This window comes from Solanum dulcamara, chromosome 9 (assembly GCF_947179165.1).
Source record: "Solanum dulcamara chromosome 9, daSolDulc1.2, whole genome shotgun sequence".
NCBI lineage: Eukaryota > Viridiplantae > Streptophyta > Magnoliopsida > Solanales > Solanaceae > Solanum > Solanum dulcamara.
The window spans coordinates 7,912,482-7,932,509 of record NC_077245.1 but is presented as its reverse complement, the minus strand read 5'-3'; the positions used below and the strand labels follow the sequence as shown (position 1 = coordinate 7,932,509).

The 20,028-nt window shown below is 32.2% G+C and overlaps 1 protein-coding gene across 1 annotated transcript; it reads left to right on the top strand.

Moving 5' to 3' along the window:
- The first annotated feature begins 8,628 nt into the window (after nt 1-8,628).
- Nucleotides 8,629-9,453, top strand: LOC129904482 (proteinase inhibitor type-2 TR8-like). The gene is made up of 2 exons (XM_055980050.1): nt 8,629-8,751; nt 8,848-9,453. Exons 1-2 carry the CDS (start codon nt 8,706-8,708, stop codon nt 9,285-9,287), a joined length of 486 nt encoding a protein of 161 aa, XP_055836025.1. The 5' UTR covers nt 8,629-8,705; the 3' UTR covers nt 9,288-9,453.
- The last annotated feature ends 10,575 nt before the right edge of the window (nt 9,454-20,028 follow it).

Below are 20,028 nucleotides of genomic sequence, written 5' to 3'. Positions count from 1 at the left end.
TATTACAAACAAATAGTTGTCCAAGTTTGCTGATTTCTAGAGCCTCAAACTCAAAATCGAAAAGAGTCAACTAAATTTAAATTATTATTATTTTTTCATTATTTTGAAAGTCACAATCACAAGTTGTTGTTTTCTTTGTAGAGCATCTACAGAACTTAATTTTATACTCTATTTAAATACTGAAAAGTACAAATAAAAATTAGTGCAAGAATTAATTACATTGACATTAGGTTTATCAAATACTAATGTTCTATTTTGGTTGAGAATTATGAGGCTTCAAATTTATATTTCAATAGATATAAAAGTATTAGACAATTTTTTTTCATCTGTCCTACACTTGATGTCTAGAGTTACTTGGTAGTACTAGGTATCGGTGAGAAGATGACATATATCCTATGAAATTAATCGAGATACACATAAACTGATATGCATTCGGAGGATACCACTTATGTTATTTCTGCTTTGAGTTCTTTTCATTTTGATTTGAGCTTTGAGTTTAGTCTTTTCATTTTGATTTGAGGTAGTCATGAACCTATCATTGACACCACTTAGACAGTTGATAGAGGCTTCATAGACTAGATTGTTGATGTGTTGATTGGATATTGTCTTTTTGCTAGTTTCATTCATACTAATCTTGTTGATTGGATTAAATAGATTGTTGGCCTTTGATTATCATGTTGAGTTATTTTCTTGATGAGTAAGTCTTTAGTTGATAGAGTGTTGATTGAATGAATGTGTGAACAGACCAAGTGGTTCGCTTTGGGACTAGCAATAGTCTCTGAGTGTCGGACACACCTAGCGTACCTTTTTGGGGCGTAACATATTGTTCATATATTCATTACATTTGCTGAAAGAGTGGTATTTTGTCTTTCTAATTGATTTTTATATGCTCTTTTTTTTCTCATTGTACGAATTTCAACAATACTAAATAATTAGATACTTATGAACAAAAAAAACCAAGAAGATGAATGTTGTGACCTTGGATAATTCCAATCATGTTTATGGGCCGGGGGAAAAACCGTGAAGAGGTCAAGAACTAGAAAGCCCAACAAAAGATTCATTCAGATAAGAAATTTTTATATAAATGAACTCTTTTAGGTTAATAATTACTCTATTTTCGGATATTTTTTTTATTACGGTCTGTAGCATACTTATCTTAATTAATAACTAAAATCATTTCATTACCCCTCTCTCTCTCCCCTTCCTTCTCCTTTCTGCGTGTTGCTTTTTTTTTTCTATATATATTTTTTTCTTTTTCTTTTTCTCTTTCTCTTTCTCTTTCTCTTTTTCCTTTTTTTAAAAATAATAATTAATTATCCTAATTTAAATAGTACTAAAATATTTAAAATTCATATATAATACTTATAATATATTTATATTAAAAATATATTAATGATATATTCACCATATTTATTGAAAGATGCCCATAATTTGTATCATAAATTAATTTCAAAATGTATTATAATTATTGTTTCTTTTTGTTCTTATTAATGGTGCTAAAATATATTATTGTATTATAAATATTTTAGTTATATATTCACCACGTGCATTGAATCATTCCTATAATATATTGAATTCAAAATCTATAATAAATATTTTTTAATTTTTTCTCTTATTAACGAAATATATTATTGTATTAAAAATATTTTAGTTATATATTCACCATGTGCATTGAAACATCTCGATAATATGTTGAATTCAAAATCTATTATAATGACTTTTTATTTTTCTCTTATAACAGAATATATTATTGTATTAAAAATATTTTAGTTATATATTCACCACGTGCATTGAAACATCTCTATAATATGTATAATCTATTAAATTCAAAATATATTACAATTAAAATTCAATATTATACATTGTTATGAATTCAATTATTGTTATTTCAAAAAATATATAATATATTTTTAACAGCGTAAATTAATTTGAATAGTACTAAAATATTTGAAATTTACACATAGTACTTACAATACATTTGTATTAAAAATATTTTTGTTATATATATTCATCACGTGCGTTGAAACATAACTATAATATGTATAATATGTTAAATTCAAAATATATTACACTTTCCGTTTATATTTTTTTATTGTGTTAGAAATGCATTATATATGTATTTATATAAGAAAAATCATCTAATTTAGAAACTAATAAAAGCATCATTTTTGTAATATCCAATTTAAAATTAGGTTTAAATTAAAATAGTTAATTATTATTTTTAAAAGATGAAGAAAGAGAAAGAGAAAGCGAGAGAAATGGACAGCAAAAAGAAATGTACAAAAAATGAAAGAAAAAAAAAGGAGAGAGACAAAGAGAAAGTGGAAGAAACAGAGAGAGAAAAAAAGGATAGGAAAAAAAGGAGAAAGAACGAGAAAGTGAGAGATGTTACAAAATAAACTAACTTACCAAATTAATAAGAAAGAGAGATAGAAAAGAAATAGTAAGAGAAAGAGAGAGAGTTGAGAAAATTCAGTGTTTGTCTTTTATTGCATAATAGCAATGGTTATTTATAGCCACTACAAATGAAAAAAACGCAATTAAGGGGATAAAGTTGGGGGACAAAGATAAGTAGAAGAAAAAAGCAGAAGAAAAAATTGGACATGACATCCACTTGTACAACACTCCCCCTTGGATTTCCATGAGTAATGTGCCTCATTAAAAACTTTACAAGAAATAATATATATAGTTATCCTGAACACCCATAGATGTTGTGCCTCGTTAAAACCTTACTAGAAAAAATCCAGTGAAAAAAAGGCTAGTGAAGAAAAAAGAGTACACACATCTGGTCATAATCTTTGAGTACTTCCTCATTAAGAACCTTATCGGAAAAATTCAATGGGACAAAAATTTGGTTAAGGGAAAAAGAGTACATGGAGTATTTTACTCCCCCTAATGAAAACTTCATTTGATATTTTGGAGACAACACATTTCAATCTTATATCTTAGTTTCTCAAAAGTTGATGTTTGTAATACCTTTGTGAATAAATCTGTAAGATTATCACTCGAACGAATTTGTTATACATCAATATCACCATTCTTCTAGAGATCATGTATGAATAATAATTTTGATGAAATATATTTTGTTCTATCTCCTTTTATGAAGTCACATTTTAATTGGGCTATGCACGCGATATTGTCTTCGAATATAAATGTGGGTACTTTGACTTCATTTTTCAGGCCGCATCTTTCTTTGATAAATTGTATCATCGATATCAACCACACACATTCTTTACTTGCTTCATGAATTGCTATTATTTCAGCATAATTGGAAGAAGTAGCAATAATAAACTGCTTTGTAGATCGCCATGATATAGTAGTTCCTTCGTGTGTAAATAGATAGCCTATTTGAAATCGAGCTTTATGAGAGTCTAATAAATAACCTGCATATGCATAACCAATAAGATCTGCATAATATTTGTTAGTATAAAACAAACTCATATCAGTGGTACCCTTTAGGTATCGCAAGATATGTTTGATACTGTTCCAATGTTTTCGCGTTGGGGATGAACTATACCTTGTCAGCAAATTTACAGCAAATGGTATATCACGACTGGTTGTGTTAGCAAGATACATAAGTGCACCAATAGAACTGAGATATGGTACTTCAGGACCAAAAAGTTTTTTATTCTCTTCTGGAGGTCGAAATGAATCTTTTTCCACTTCAAGTGATCGAATAACTAGTGGAGTACTTAATGGATGTGCTTTGTCCATGTAAAATTATTTTTAGATTTTCTCAGTGTAGACAGATTGGTGGACAAAAACCTCATCTACTAAATGTTCAATTTACAGACCCCGATAAAGTTTTGTCTTTCTAGGGTCTTTCATCTCAAATTCTTTCTTTAAATATTCAATCACCTTTTCGACCTCTTTAGGGGTTCTAATGAGATTTTTTTTATCAACATAAATGACGAGTATAACAAACTTTGATTCCATTTTCCTAATAAAAACACATGAACAAATGACATCATTTATATAACCTTCATTTATCAAGTACTCACTAAGGCGATTATACTACATACGCCCTGATTATTTCAGACCTTCTAGGACTTTCATGTAAATTTCATTATAAATTGAACCATAAAGGTAAGCTGTAACTACATCCATTAGATATATTTCAAGATTCGTATGTACAACTAAACTAATGAGATATCAAAAAGTTATTCCATCCAAAACAGGTGAATATTTTTCTTCATAGTTGACCCTGGGTCTTTGAGAGAATCCTTGTGCAACAAGGCGTGCCTTGTATCTTACAATTTCATTTCTTTTTGGCACAAAAATCCATCCATAGTCAACTGGTTTTACACCTTCAAGGTTTGGACTACAGGTCCAAAAACCTCACATTTAGCAAGTAAGTCTAATTCTGATTGAATTGCCTTTTTCCATTTTGGCCAATCATATCTACGTCGACATTCTTCGATGGTTTATGGCTCAAGGCTTTCACTATCTTGCATGAGGTTAAGTACAACATTATATGCAAAAACAATATCAATCATAATTTTCGTTCGATCTAAATTTATTTCATTACCCATATCAATCGTGCATGATCTTCTGGACCTCTTACTCACATGTGCGGGTACGTGGATCAAAATAACATAGTAATGAAACTTTTTATGCAATTTCTCTTTCGGGTTCATTTTTCTATCCCCTTAATTGCGAAAAAGTTCTTTCATCAATACAACAATCTACAAATCGAGTAGTAAATAAGTCTTCTATCAATGGTTCAAAATAGCGAATTATGGAGGGTGCGTCAAACCCAATATATATGCTCAACCTTTGTTGAGGGCCCGTATTTGTACGTTGTGGTGGTGCTACATGTACGTATACCGCACAACTAAAAATTCGTAGATAGACTGTATTGGCTAATGACCAAATACTAATTATGACAGAGAGTTTTTATTATAATTTATCGATTTGAGACGTACAAATGCTACTGCTTGTAAGATAGTATGACCCCAAATAGTAATCGACAATTCTGTTTTTATTAGGAGAGGTCTTGCTATAAATTGTAGGCACTTAGTAAATAACTCTGTGCAATGTCATTTTGAGTATGAACATAAGCAACATGATGTTCCATTTTTATCTTAATTGATAAGCAACAATCATCAAAAATTTGCTTGTTCACGTATACTACTACTTCAAATATGGTAGTGCAAAATAGAAAAAACCCCATGAATCAGAAAGGGAAAAACCCATTACGATCATAAGCGGAAAAAAAACTCAAAATTTACCTTACGTGTAGTAGCAGACTAGTAGTTGCTGAGTTGTTATGGTCTTGTGGACATGTGGTTTAATAATAAATGCAGCCCACTTTTGCGATCTTCTTTTAACGCCGTGTAAAAAGCAAAAAAAATAATCTAGCAATCCATTAATTGAGTGGAAAATGACAATAGTTCCTACCCTTTAGGTAAAATTAGGGTATAGTTGTTGTCTTATTTAGTAAATAGGCGGGCTAGTCTTATTTACTAAATTGGTTGTCTTATTAACTAAATGGGCTTGCGCTGTTGAGGCTTATCTTTAGATTTACAAATTATAATTATCATACATATTTTATATGCTTAGGAATAAAAATATAATAAGTTCTTAACGGATTAACATTTACTTAATAAGAAAATTGACTAATGTGTCCCCCACACCGATAAGCCGTTAATTATAAAATTAAATTCATTCCGTACCTACTAATCCGATAACCCAATATCAATAAGCCAATTTTACGGTTGGGTTATCGATAGCGGTCGATTTTGAATAGCCATACCAATAACCTTAGTTTGGGTACCCTCTTGTTCTGCATTCTCCTATTTCTCTTCATCTTCTACCTCCCACTCAAACTCATTCTTGGGAGCCGGGACCTCCCACTGCTAGGTACTGCCCTCTATCTGCCTCTGCCTCGCCTACCTTTCCTGCCTCTCTCTCTATCATGCCCTCAAATGACTGGCTCTTCTTCGGGCTAAACTGGAGCTACCGGCTTGACACCGTTGTAATGTGTGTTAACCATCTGCGGACAAGAGAGTGAAAGCGATTAGATACTAGTTTGTATCACCAAATACCAATTCGAATTACGTTATAGCACAAAGGAAGGAAGACAGTGAAATTTTTCCTAAAATCCTGTAGCCTCTCAAAGAAAAGTACAGAAGTCTCTGCACCATTCCACAAGACTCTACTAGACTTGCTATGGTACGACGAGATCAATGAACCTAGGCTCTGATACCAACTTTTTCACGACCCCCACCCACCGCGACTAGCACCCACTTTAACTCTCCAATGGGAGAACCATTCTAACAACCCCAAAATAAAAATTGAAATATGTACACAAGCTTATATATGCTGAAGTAGGATATAAACTAGAATAATGACTGGGTCCCCATAAACTCACCAAAAAGTTCAAATATCAAAAAGTACGGAAACTCTCTAGGAAACTGAAAGTCGTCTATACCAAACTCTAAAATGCCTGAAAAAGAGAAGGGAAACACTCCCACAAGAAAACATAATAATAAAACAGTGACTAAAGTCTTAGTCGTGGAAAAAAGACTAGATAATGGAAGAATCTAGGGCAGTTTGAAATAAATAGCTCACCCTTGAACTCGAACAAGATTAATCTTCTAATCGAGGTTCCTTCACAGTCGACTGAATATGCCCTGTACTCAATAAAAAGGTAGAGCAAGAGTAGTATCAATACACAAAAACAATAATGTACTGGTCGATCACGCGGTTAGCTAGTAAGTGGATCATAGACAACTAAATTCAACACAATAGGCATATACATATACAGAATAAGTAAACACCATCTTAATATCACAACTCAATGTCTTCCACATACTATAATTCACACAACAGTCCTCTCAAGGGACCTACAAATAATCAACTTTGTATCGGAACGTGACACCCGATTCAATTATGTGTTAGAACATGACACCCGATCCAAATACATATCGGAATGTGACATCCGATCCAAATTATGTGTCGAAACTTGACATTCGATCCTAAGATATTACAATCACAAGAACATTCAATGTTGACAACATTTATACCACCAAGAACAGGTCCATCACAATAACAGGCCAGCAAGTGATCATTTCACACATAATCTAGCATGTTTCCCCATTCATATACACAAATGCATATTATAAAGCAATTTAACAAGTATCTGAAATACATACGGGAAACTAGACTATAACCTACTTTAAATTCAAGCTTTTAAAACCTTACAATGCAAGAGTCTTTGCTTTGCGGGTTCATTCTTCTCGTTCTTGGTATAGAAAATATTAAATACATATCAAGGATCAATACAATGGCCTAACTGTTATACCCCATTTTAACTCGAGGTCAAACGGTGTACAATATATTGATGATTCCAAAATTATTTAATTTTAAGGAGTCGTCACCTAATTATTTTTAAGGTAAATTAGGATACCTAAATAATTAACTAATTTAATGTTAAAAAATGAACTTCAATTAATGGTCTACTTAACTTATGTGTTTCTATGTAAGAGTTCTAGTTATCCTAAAGGGAAGGGATTAAGCATCCTTTAAGATTCGTCAAAAATGATGACTGGCCAAACTTAGATTAAATAATTAAAACTTGAAATATTGCTAAAAATTTTGAAAACAAGGGTGAGTAATTAAATGAGAAAAAGATTTTTGAACTTGAAATTAATAGACGAATATTGCTTTACGCAAAAATAAGTGTGTGTTTAAATAGAATGTTTTTTACTAATACCTTAGCCTTAAAGGAAAAAAAAGGGGTATGGGAAAAGAGGCACGCGTGGAGAGTATTTTATTAATATATATATATAATATCTTGTTCTTTCTTTTTATGAGGTGATAATATATATTATTTATATGATGTAGTATTAATGTTAGAATTGAAATATTGTTAATATAATATTAATTATGTGTTTTTTTTTACATACCTTATTGTGTAAGTTTATTTTCCTATATTACTTTCTTCTTCTTATTATTATTTTATTATTAAGCATAAAGCATTCATCTTTGTTAAATATTTTCATAATTATTGTTTGTAAAGTTTTTCTTCTGTGGTCCCGATATATTGCTTGGGGCGAGTGCACTTGGTTTTACTTTTTGTTGCGGTCCTACAACTACAATGTTTAGAACTAGGGTGGGTAACAATTTATTCTTTTTTTTTAAAAAAAAATAATAATAAAAAAAAAATGCACATTTGTCCAGGAATTGTTTAAGTAAAGAATAAAAGAAGCATTGCTTGTAAGTTCACAATGGCACGAAACATTATACTATAAAGGTTAATCTATTTATTACACATTTTAATTTATGCCTTTCAACTTGATATGTCGATAAATATTCACTTTTAACTGGTATAAAATTAAATGAGTAGTCACGTCCGTCTTATAATTTTTTTTTTGTCTAAATGTACATTTCAAAATATTTGGTCCCATATACTTTAAATAGCTGTCCATTTTTTTGTCTTCTATCTTACTCCTAAAGTGACGTCTCCTTGTAAAATGTGTCTTTTTTCTTTAAAAAGTCCCGCGAAAGACTATTCCTCACTCATTTACCAGGAAGCAAATGACACGAATTAATATGACTGCATTATTAGAAAAAAACAAAGGAATGCATTTTTCACGTGTTGTACTATTTAGATCTCTCATCCACCTATAAGTAGGTGGAGAGGATACACCTTCCTTGCTCAAGAAAAACAAATCAAGTAGTAACACTTTGATATTAAGAATATGGGTATTCACAAAGTTAGTTATGTTGCTCTCCTCCTTTTATTTGGTAAGGTTTTTGTTATTTTTTTTTCTCTCTTTTCTCTTAATCACTTTTACAATCAAGCAACATTTTAAGATATTTTATTGGATCCATTGTACTCAGGAATGATTCTGCTTGGGAGCAATGTGGAACATGCAGATGCCAAGCCTTGTCCTCGTAATTGTGACCCTCGAATTTCCTACGAAATTTGCCCACTCTCAGAAAATAAAATGATAAATCTTGATCAAATATGCACCAATTGCTGCGCAGGGAAAAAAGGATGTAATTATTTTAGTGCTGATGGAACTTTTATTTGTGAAGGAGAATCGGAATATGTAAGTGAGGTGAACAATAATTTAAGAAAACCTTGTCCTCGTAATTGTGACCCTCGAATTTCCTACGGAATTTGCCCACTCTCAGAAAATAAAATGATAAATCTTGATCAAATATGCACCAATTGCTGCGCAGGAAAAAAAGGATGTAATTATTACAGCGCTGATGGAACTTTCATCTGTGAAGGAGAGTCTGAATATGTAAGTGAAGGAGAAAATGATCTCCAATAAAAGCATTTCTTATTGGAGGTACTGTATGTATTAAATAAAACCATAATGATGACGCCATGGATGTAATATGTAATATGGCTGTGGAGCTTTACCAGTACTGCTTGTGCTACTTAAGTGTGTGCATGTTTAATAATAAATGGAACACTAGTTTGTTCTAGTTTTAAAATCTTGATCTATATTTTCCATTTTATATCTATACTTCTCTCCCTATCTCCAGCTTCTTCCTCAATGTTTACTCATTTTTCTGTTTTTGAGATGACACCACCTCATGATCATAGGACCATGGTTCATGTAAAATGGAGTACTAATTAAAAAATATATATAGATGAAACATCTTTTTCGCCTCAAATGCCTAATTGATTCGCTGCGGAACAAAAGTTCCTTCAACTATTCAATATCTTTACTCCCCATAATTGAAAATCTCTTTGGGCCCCGTAATTATCGAACACAAGTCTATAAATAGGCCAACTGTGTCAAGACCTGCTAATTTCTAATTAAATATAGTTAGGGAAGTGCTCTAGCCAAATCAATAGCTATTTGTTAGGACAAAGTCTAATCTAGAGCTATTCTTTGTCAAAATATAATAATAATAATAATAATAATAATAATAATAATAATAATAATAATAATAATAATAATGTTGTGTATGAATGTCGTTGTCCTGAGTGGAGCTCACTGAAAAGTAGGTAATTTGCTCATTTAATTCTTATCTTTTTTTATCCCACTTGGTTAATCTTCTTCTTTCTACCTATATATATATATATGCATAGGCATAGATACAAATAGGTGTGAATAAAAACTAGATAACATACATATTTTCTCTTCTATTTTCCTTCCTTCCCTCATATTCTCTCCGTCTTATCTTACTAAATTTAGTTTATTTTCATAACACGTTATCAGCACGAAGTTCTGCTATTTATTCAAGCTAATAAAAGTGGTAAGAGTTTTTTATTTTATTTTATTTTTATAAAATAACAAATATTTTAAAACTTGAATTTACTGCTCTTGATATCTCTGGAAAAGGCTACTCATCATGGGCACTTGATGCCGAAATTCATTCAGAATCAATGGGTCTGGCAGACACTATTAAAGATGACAATATAGCATCCAATCAAGACCGTGTTAAAGCCATGATATTTATCCGCCACCATCTTGACGAGGGGTTAAAATTACAATATCTCACATTAAAAGACCCCCTTAAATTGTGGAAAAATTTAAAAGAAAGATATGACCACCTGAAGTTGGTCATGTTTCCACAAGCTCGTCATGATTATCTAAATCTGAGATTAATGGATTTCAAAAATATAACTGAATATAATTCTGCTCTGTTTAGAATTATAGCTCAGTTAAATTTATGCGGAGAAGAGATCACTGAGCAGGATAAACTGAAAAAAACATACTTCATATTTCCACCCGCGAGTATGCTCCTGCAGCAGCAATATTGCGAAAAAGAATTTAAAAAATATTCTGAATTACTTTCTCACTTTTTGATTGCTGAACGCCACAATGAATTATTAATGAAAAATCATAATAGTCGGCTTGTTGATTCTTTGCCCCTTCCTGAAGTGAATCAGGCAAATTATAACCAACGAGAAAGAGGCCATGACCCCAGTCGTGATCGTGGTCAAAAAAGATATTTTAATCATGATACTCGGCTGACACCGAGAAATAATCAGCAATATAAAAAGCAGGGTAAAAAGCCAGAAGCTTTATCGAAGAAAAATTCAGAAAGTGTATGCCATAGATGTGGAGGTGTGGGACACTGGTCGCAGACTTGTCGGTAATCAAAACGTTTGGTTCAACTATATCAGGCATCTTTAAAAAGGGCAGAAAATAACCAGAGATAAATTTTATCTCTGAAGGGAATATTGAGCTCATGCATTTAGATGTAGCTGATTTCTTTAATTTTTCAGACAAAAATATGAATATTGACAAGACTAATAATATGTAAATATTTTTCTTTTTATTTGTATTAAATATGATGTTTGTATTTTCCTAGTCAATATAAATAAATAAAATTTGTGTAATATACCATGTGTTAATACTTATTTTATTTTTTATTGAAGAAAATATGGAAATGCCTCAAATCTTGTTTGGATCAATGATAAATCAAAATGATATTTTTGTAATTGATAGTGGAACAACTCATGCTATTTTTAAAGATGAGAAATATTTTTCCAATTTGCTTAGAAGAAAAGCTAATGTTACTACAATATCTGGTAATTCAAAAATGATTGAAGGCTCTGGAAGAGCTACTATAATTCTGCCTAAGGGGACAAAAATTATTATAAAAGATGCATTATTTTCTTCTAAATCCCCAAGAAACTTGTAAAGTTTTAAAGATATCCGCAGAAATGGATATCATGTTGAAACACTAAATGAAATGAATATTGAATATCTTGGTATAACCAAGAGTGTCTCAGGTCAGAAATATATTTTAAAAAAATTACCAACTTTGTCCTCTGGCCTATATTATGCAAAAATTAGTGCAATTGAAGCACATATGATCGTAAACCAGAAGTTTACTGATCTAAATAAATTTGTGTTATGGCATGATCGAATAGGTCATCCTGGATCAATAATGATGAGACGAATTCTTGAAAATTCAACTGGACATCCGTTAAAGAACCAGAAGATTCTTACAAATGATGAATTTTCATGTACTGCTTGTTATCATGGCAAATTAATTGCCAGACCATCGACCCTGAAGGTTGGCATCGAATCTCCTGGCTTTTTAGAGCGTATACATGGAGATATATGTGGATCTATTCATCCACCTAGTGGATTGTTTAGATATTTTATGGTCCTAATAGATGCATCATCTAGATGGTCTCATGTGTGCTTATTATCATTTCGTAACATGACATTTGCGAAGCTGTTAGCACAAATAATAAGATTGAGAGCTCAATTCCCAGATTATCCAATTAAGACCATTCGCCTTGATAATGCTGGAGAATTTACATCCCAAGCTTTTAATGATTATTGCTTATCAATTGGGATAAAAATTGAACATCATGTTGCTCATGTTCATATTCAAAATGGCCTTACAGAGTCATTTATAAAGCGCCTACAATTTAGCAAGACCTCTACTAATGAAAACAAAATTGTCAATTACCATTTGGGGTCATGCTATCTTACATACAACAGCACTTGTACGTCTAAGACCGATACATTATAATAAATACTCTTCGTCACAATTAGCATTTGGTCATGAGCCAAATATATCGCATCTATGAATTTTTACTTGTGTCGTAAATGTGCCTGTAACACCACCACAACGTACAAAGATGGGCTCTCAACGAAGGTTGAGCATATATGTTGGGTTTGACTCACCCTCAATAATTCGATACCTTGAGCCGTTGACTAGAGACTTATTCACTGCTCGATTGTAGATTGCCGGTTTGATGAAACATTTTTCCCCCTATTGGGTTTGACTCACCCTCAATAATTCGATACCTTGAGCCGTTGACTAGGGACTTATTCACTGCTCGATTTGAAGATTGTCGGTTTGATGAAATACTTTTCCCGCCATTAGGGGGAGAGAAAAAGGAACCCAAAAAAGATAAAGCAATTGCGTGGAAAGTTTCATCATTATCTCATTTTGATCCACGCACCCGCATATGTGAACAAGAGGTCCAGAAGATCATCCACTTGCAGAAAATAGCAAATCAAATGCCAAATGCATTTACTGATTTAAAACGAATAACTAAGTCACATATCCCTACAGTGAATGTGCCTATCCAGATTAATGTCCCAAAAGGACCATCTACTAGTATCATAGCTTCTTAATCTCAAACATGCCTGAAGCGTGGTAGACCATTGGGATCAAAGGACAAAAATTCTAGAAAGAGAAGTGTGAGAAATAATCAAAATGATACTACACAAGAACCTCCTGAAGAAGGTCAAGATTTGAGTACTCCTGATATTCCTGAAGAAATCAGCGAGCCCGAGACTCAAATGAATGAAGAACTTTTAATAAGTTCTACCGGTGATGAGATAAATCTAGATCGATCGAAAATTACGATGGATAATTTTTTTGCATATAATATTGTAATTAACCTCATGCAAGATAGTGAAATTCTTAAGCCTAAATCCATCGAAGAATGTCGACGTAGATGTGATTGGCCAGAATGACAAAAGGCAATCCAATCAGAATTAGACTCACTTGCTAAACGTGAGGTTTTTGGACCTGTAGTCCAAACCCCTGAAGGTGTGAAACTAGTTGGCTATAAATGGGTTTTTGTGTGAAAACGAAATGAGAAAAATGAAATTGTAAGATACAAAGCACGCCTTGTTGCACAAGGATTCTCTCAAAGACCCGGGGTCAACTATGAAGAAACATATTCACCTGTTATGGATGGAATAACATTTCGATATCTCATCAGTCTAGTTGTACATAAAAATCTTAAAATACATCTAATAGATGTAGTTACAACTTACCTTTATGGTTCACTTAATAATGAAATTTACATGAAAATCCCAGAAGGACTAAAATTGCCTGAAGCATGTAATAAATCTCGAGAGATGTACTCAATAAAATTGCAAAGATCATTATATGGTCTGAAACAATCAGGGCGCATGTGGTATAATCGCCTAAGTGAGTACTTAATAAATGAAGGTTATATTAATAATGTTATTTGTCCATGTGTTTTTATTAAGAAAATGGACTCAAAGTTTGTTATACTCGCCGTTTATGTTGATGACATAAATCTCATTGGAACCCCTGAAGAGGTCCAAAAGGCAATTGCATATCTAAAGAAAGAATTTGAAATGAAAGACCTTGGAAAGACAAAACTTTGTCTAGGTCTGCAAATTGAACATTTAGCAGACAGAGGTTTTGTCTATCAATCTGCCTACACTGAGAAAATCTTTTAAAAAATTTACATGGACAAATCACATTCATTAAATACTCCAATGGTTGTTCGATCACTTGAACTGAAAAAGATCAATTTCGACCTCTAGAAGAGGATGAAGAAATTTTTGGTCCTGAAGTACCATATCTCAGTGCTATTGGCGCACTTATGTATCTTGCTAACGTAACTAGGCCTGATATAACATTTTCTGTTAATTTGCTAGCAAGGTATAGTTCATCCCCAACGCGAAGACATTGGAATGATATCAAACATATTTTGCGATACCTGATGGGTACTATTGATATGGGTTTGTTTTATACTAACAAAGGTTGCGCAGACCTTATTGGTTATGCAGATGCAGGTTATTTATCAGAACCACATAAAGCTCGATCTCATACAGGCTATCTATTTACACACGGAGGAACTGCTATATCATGGAGATCTACAAAATAGTCTATTGTTGCTACTTCTTCAAATCATGCTGAAATAATAGCAATTCATGAAGCAAGTAGAGAATGTGTGTAGTTGATATCGATGATACAGTTCATCAAAAAAAGATGTGGTCTGGAAAATGATGTTAAAGTACCCACAGTTATATTCGAAGACAATGTCGCGTGCATAGCTCAATTGAAAGGTGGCTTCATAAAAAGAGACAAAACAAAATATATTTCACCAAAATTATTCTTCACACATTATCTACAAAAGAATGGTGTTATAGATGTACAACAAGTTCGTTCAAGTGATAATCTTGCAAATTTATTCACAAAGGCATTACCAACATCAACTTTTGAGAAACTAAGATATAAGGTTGGAATGCGTCGACTCCAAAATATCAAATGAAGTTTTTATCAGGGGGAGTAAAATACGCGCTGCACTCTTTTTTTCTTAACCAAGGTTTTGCCCAACTGGGGTTTTCTGGTAAGGTTTTGAATGAGGCAACAATCAAGGCGTGTTATCAGATGTGTGTACTCTTTTTTCCTCACTAGGCTTTTTCCCGTTGGTTTTTTTTAGTAGGGTTTTAACGAGGCACCACATTTATAGGAGTTTAAATTTACTATATCAATTTTTTTTGTAAAGCTTTTTTTTACACATAGACATCCAAGGGGGAGTGTTGTGTATGGATGTCCTTGTCCTAAGTGGGGCCCACTGAAACGTAGGCAATTTGCCCACTTAATTCTTATCTTTCTTTATCCCACTTGATTAATCTTCCTCTTTCTGCCTATATATATATGCATGGGCATAGATACAAATAGGTGTGAATAAAAAAGAGATAACATACATATTTTCTCTTCTGTTTTCCTTCCTTTCCTCCTATTCTCTCCGTCTTATCTTACTAAATTTAGTTTAATTCATAACAAATAATAATAATAATAATAATAATAATAATATTGAAGGGGAGTCCTTGAATAACTGGTAAAGTTGTTGTCATGTGACCACGAAGTCACGGGTTCAAGTCTTTGAAACAGCCTCTAGCAGAAATGCAGGGTAAGGCTGAGTACAATAGACCCGAAAGCTTTAGTGCACCGGACTGTCCTTTATTATTATTATTATTATTATTATTATTATTATTATTATTATTATGGTTAAGGTTTTGGTCAGGTTAAAGTTAAAACAATTTTATAGTAAACTAAGCTTAAACCATGGCGTTGGTAAGCGCTAAAAGGGGTGTTCTCGACATGGTTAGTGATGAATTAATTGGATTAAAATCTTGTAATTCCGTTGGTAAGTCATGTATGGCTGATGATATCGCCTAGGGATGTTTCCGGTTGGGTTTTAAACGATTGATTCGTGGTTTACATAAAATTATTATTATTATTATTATTATTATTATTATTATTATTATTATTATTATTATTATTCGTTCTTTATCGTTATTATTATACTTGGATTCAAACAATAAAGATATATAAATAATGGTAATAAGAACTTAATAACCATATTAGATTCTATTTCAAAATTTCTTTTTATTATTTTTATTATAATTTTATCAAATCTAGTTATTCGTTGTTTAGTTGTAACGATCCATTAGGTCGTTCTGAGTACTAAGGTCTTTTTATTTCATAAAAGATTCACTCTGTAAATTTTTAATGGGTATTTTGGACTATTCAATAACTATAATTATTTAGTTGAGGGATAAATTTAAATAACTAATTTAATTAGTGGGCTAAGTTGTTAATTTATTTAATACTTTATACCAATTATTAAAATAAGAGAATAGGGTTTATGAATTGTAGTACAAAAAGATTAGAAAAGAAAATGAAAAGGGGAAGGAACTCTGCGGGCGGCGGACAAGAGAGAACAACGATCCAGATAAAAGGGTTATCCTCTGTTTCCACAATTAGTTATGAGCATGACATTATAGTGTATAGGTGATATAAAGTAGTAGCATATTAATATAGTTGATAGATAGGAATTAAGATTGAAAGGGTCTGACAGCGTGTGTCTTTAGGATTGGAGGTAAAAGTTTATGGGTAATGATGAACAAACATTAAAAGTTATATATATATTAGGATATTGGTAATGTGAAACATAGTTGCTGCTTTTGTTTGTATCCTCGTGGACATACTTTTTCTTTCTTTCTTTTTCATTGTTAGATTCCTTAGTTTATTAGTTTATTTTCATTTTTCTTGGTTGTAGAGCTATAAGGACTGCTCTGCACTGAAGGTATGTTAGACACATGATTTATTATTATTATATTATTATTTGGATAGTAAAAAAATTAACTTGCAATTGAATTATCAAAACAAATAAAATACTAATAAAAAAAAAGAAATGCTAGGGTAGTTAATGCATAATAGGTGATGACAATGAAATTAATCACTTTGTCATTAGGATATAATGCAATTATTATGGGTGTAAAAGATAAGATGCTAACTGATAAAATTCAGATGTATAGGTAAGTGTACTAGGAAATTGGTGGGTTAATTAGGTGCGTTCGTGGTTTATAAGTTGAATTGTTAATGTAAGTTGAGGTTTGTATTGTTGGTTCTCCCACCTGGGAGGTTAAGTGTGAGTGTCACTCATGGCCCAATTTGGATCGTGACAAACTTGGTATCAGAGCTTTAGGTTCAGTGATCTCATCACACAAGGACATGTCTAGTAAAGTCTTGCAGAATAATACGGGGATGCCTTTACTTTTCTTCGAGAGGCTACGAGACTTTAGGAAAACTCCATTCCTTCTTTCTTTCGTGCTATTACTTTAATCCAATTGGTATCTAGGTGATACAAATTGATATCTGACCTTCTTCACTTTACTTTTGCAGATGGTTAGAACTAGAGCAACAAGAGCACCTGAGCTAGTCGTTGGGGCTATTGGTAGAAAAAGAGTAGCAACAAAAGGCCATGGTAGAGGTCGCGGGAGAAAGCCCACTAGGGGCAGGGTCCAGACAGCTGGGCCAGCCAAGGAGAGAGCAGCGACCCCTCCACCGACTGATGAGGTAGTTAGAGATGATGTTGAGGTGGAGGAGGAGCAGGTTCATGAGAGAGAAGCATCACCCCATCCTACTCTAGAGATGATCCACCAGGTTCTCACCTATCTCAGTGGGTTATCCGATCAAGGACAAGCTCCCCCAGCACCTCATGGAGTTCAACATGCAGCTGTTGTGGCTCCCCACATGACTGTATCCTTGGGAACAAACATATTTCCTCGATTGACTACAGGGCCAGTAATGATTAGTGACCAGCATGATCTCTTTGTTAAGTTCTTGAAGTTGAAATCCACAGTCTTTAGGGGTACTGAATCTGAGGATGCCTATGATTTTCTTGTTGATTGTCATGAACTGCTTCATAAAATAGATATAGTAGAGCGATTTGGTGTTGAGTTTGTGACATACCAGTTTTAAGGAGACACCAAAATGTGGTGGCGATCTCATGTTGAGTGTCGATCAGCAGAGGCACCACCTATGACCTGGGCAACCTTTTCTGACTGTTTCATGGAGAAGTATATTCCCCGGACCTTGAGGGACAGGAGGAGAGACGAGTTCCTGAATATAGAGCAGGGGAGGATGTTTGTTGCTGCTTATGAGGCCAAGTTTTGTGCCTTATCCAGGTATGTTACTCAGCTTTGCTTCAGTCCAGAAGAGCGAATTTGCCGCTTTGTGAAGGGATTGAGGTCAGATTTACGAATTCCAGCTTTACAAGTTGCTGCTTCAGCAAAATCTTTTCAGGAAGTGGTTATATCTTTCTTTTAGATTCTTCCAATTTAAGGGGGTCATTTAATGTAAGGTACTGTAATTTTAACCCCTCCTCAAGATGGTAGTGGAGAAATATCATGACTTTGGCACGATCTTGACTAGATGCCATATTGTCATCTTTGATGGTGTTTGTCAGACCCATCGATTCTAGGTGTATTTTGGCATCTAGTGCACATGATGAATAATCTTTTTCAGATATATCAAGAGCAACAAATTCAAGTTTTGAGATATTTGATATTTTAAGAAATAAAATTCTTACCCTTTTGTTACTTTTTAAAAATAGCTCAGGGTGATAGAGACTCGTGATGATAACGCGCTATAAAACAAACTAACTTAGCAAATTAATAAGAATGAGAGATAGAAAAGAAATAGTAAGAGAAAGAGAGAGAGTTGAGAGAATTCAATGTTTGTCTTTTATTACATAATAACAATGACTATTTATAGCTACTGCAAATGAAGAAAACGCAATTAGAGGGATAAATTTGGGGGGCAAAGATGAGTGGAAGGAAAAAGCAGAAGGAAAAAGTGGACATGACATCCACTTGTACAACAAGAGAGAGGGGAGAGAGAAAGCACATTTTTGGTACTTTTATTTTTTTCTATTTCGGATAAAAAATATTGTTATTTTTTATAAAGGTGAAACATTAACTAAAATTCGTAATTAATGATATATACTATATTATTTAAGTAAATGAGCCTTCAGATAATGCTTATGGGTCGATAATCGAGTGTTGTTTAAGTTTAACAAAGGAATTTTTTATATAAATGGACTCATTTAAATTAATAATTATCCTTTTTAGTGTATTTTTTTATTAGGATTTATAGTATATTTATTTTAATTAATAACTAAAATCACCCCATTACCCCCCCTCCTCTCTCTCCCTTCCCTCTCCCTCTCCCTCCCCCCCCCCCCCACACACATCTTTTGCGTGGTTTTTTTTATATCTATTTAAACTCTTTCTTTTTCTCTTTCTCTTTCTCTTTCTCACTTTGTTTCTCCCTTTTAAAAATAAATAATAATTAATTATCTTAATTTAAAACTAATTTAAATAGTATCGAAATATTTGAAATTCACATATAATACTTATAATATATTTGTTTTAATAATATTTTGATTATATATTCACCATATTTATTGAACGATGCCTATAATATGTATCATAAATTAATTTCAAAATGTATTGTAATTACTGTTTATTTTTTTCTCTTATTAATAGTGCTAAAATATATTATTGTATTATAAATATTTTAGTTATATATTCACCACGTGGATTGAAACATGCCTATAATATATGAAATTCAAAATCTATTATAATTATTTTAATTTTATTTCTTATTAATGGAATATATTATTGTATTAAAAATATTTTACTTATACATTTACCACGTGCATTGAAACGTGCCTATAATTTATTGAATTCAAAATCTATTATAATTATTTTTTATTTTTTTGTCTTATTAACAAAATATATTATTGTATTAAAAATATTTTACTTATACATTTACCACGTGCATTAAAACATCTCTATACTAAGTATAATATATTGAATTCAAAATGTATTACAATTAGAATTCAATATTATACATTGTTGTGAATTCAATTGTTATTTCAATAAATATAATACATTTTGAATAGCGTAAATTAATTGGAATAGTACTAGAATGCTTGAAATTCACACATAATACTTATAATAA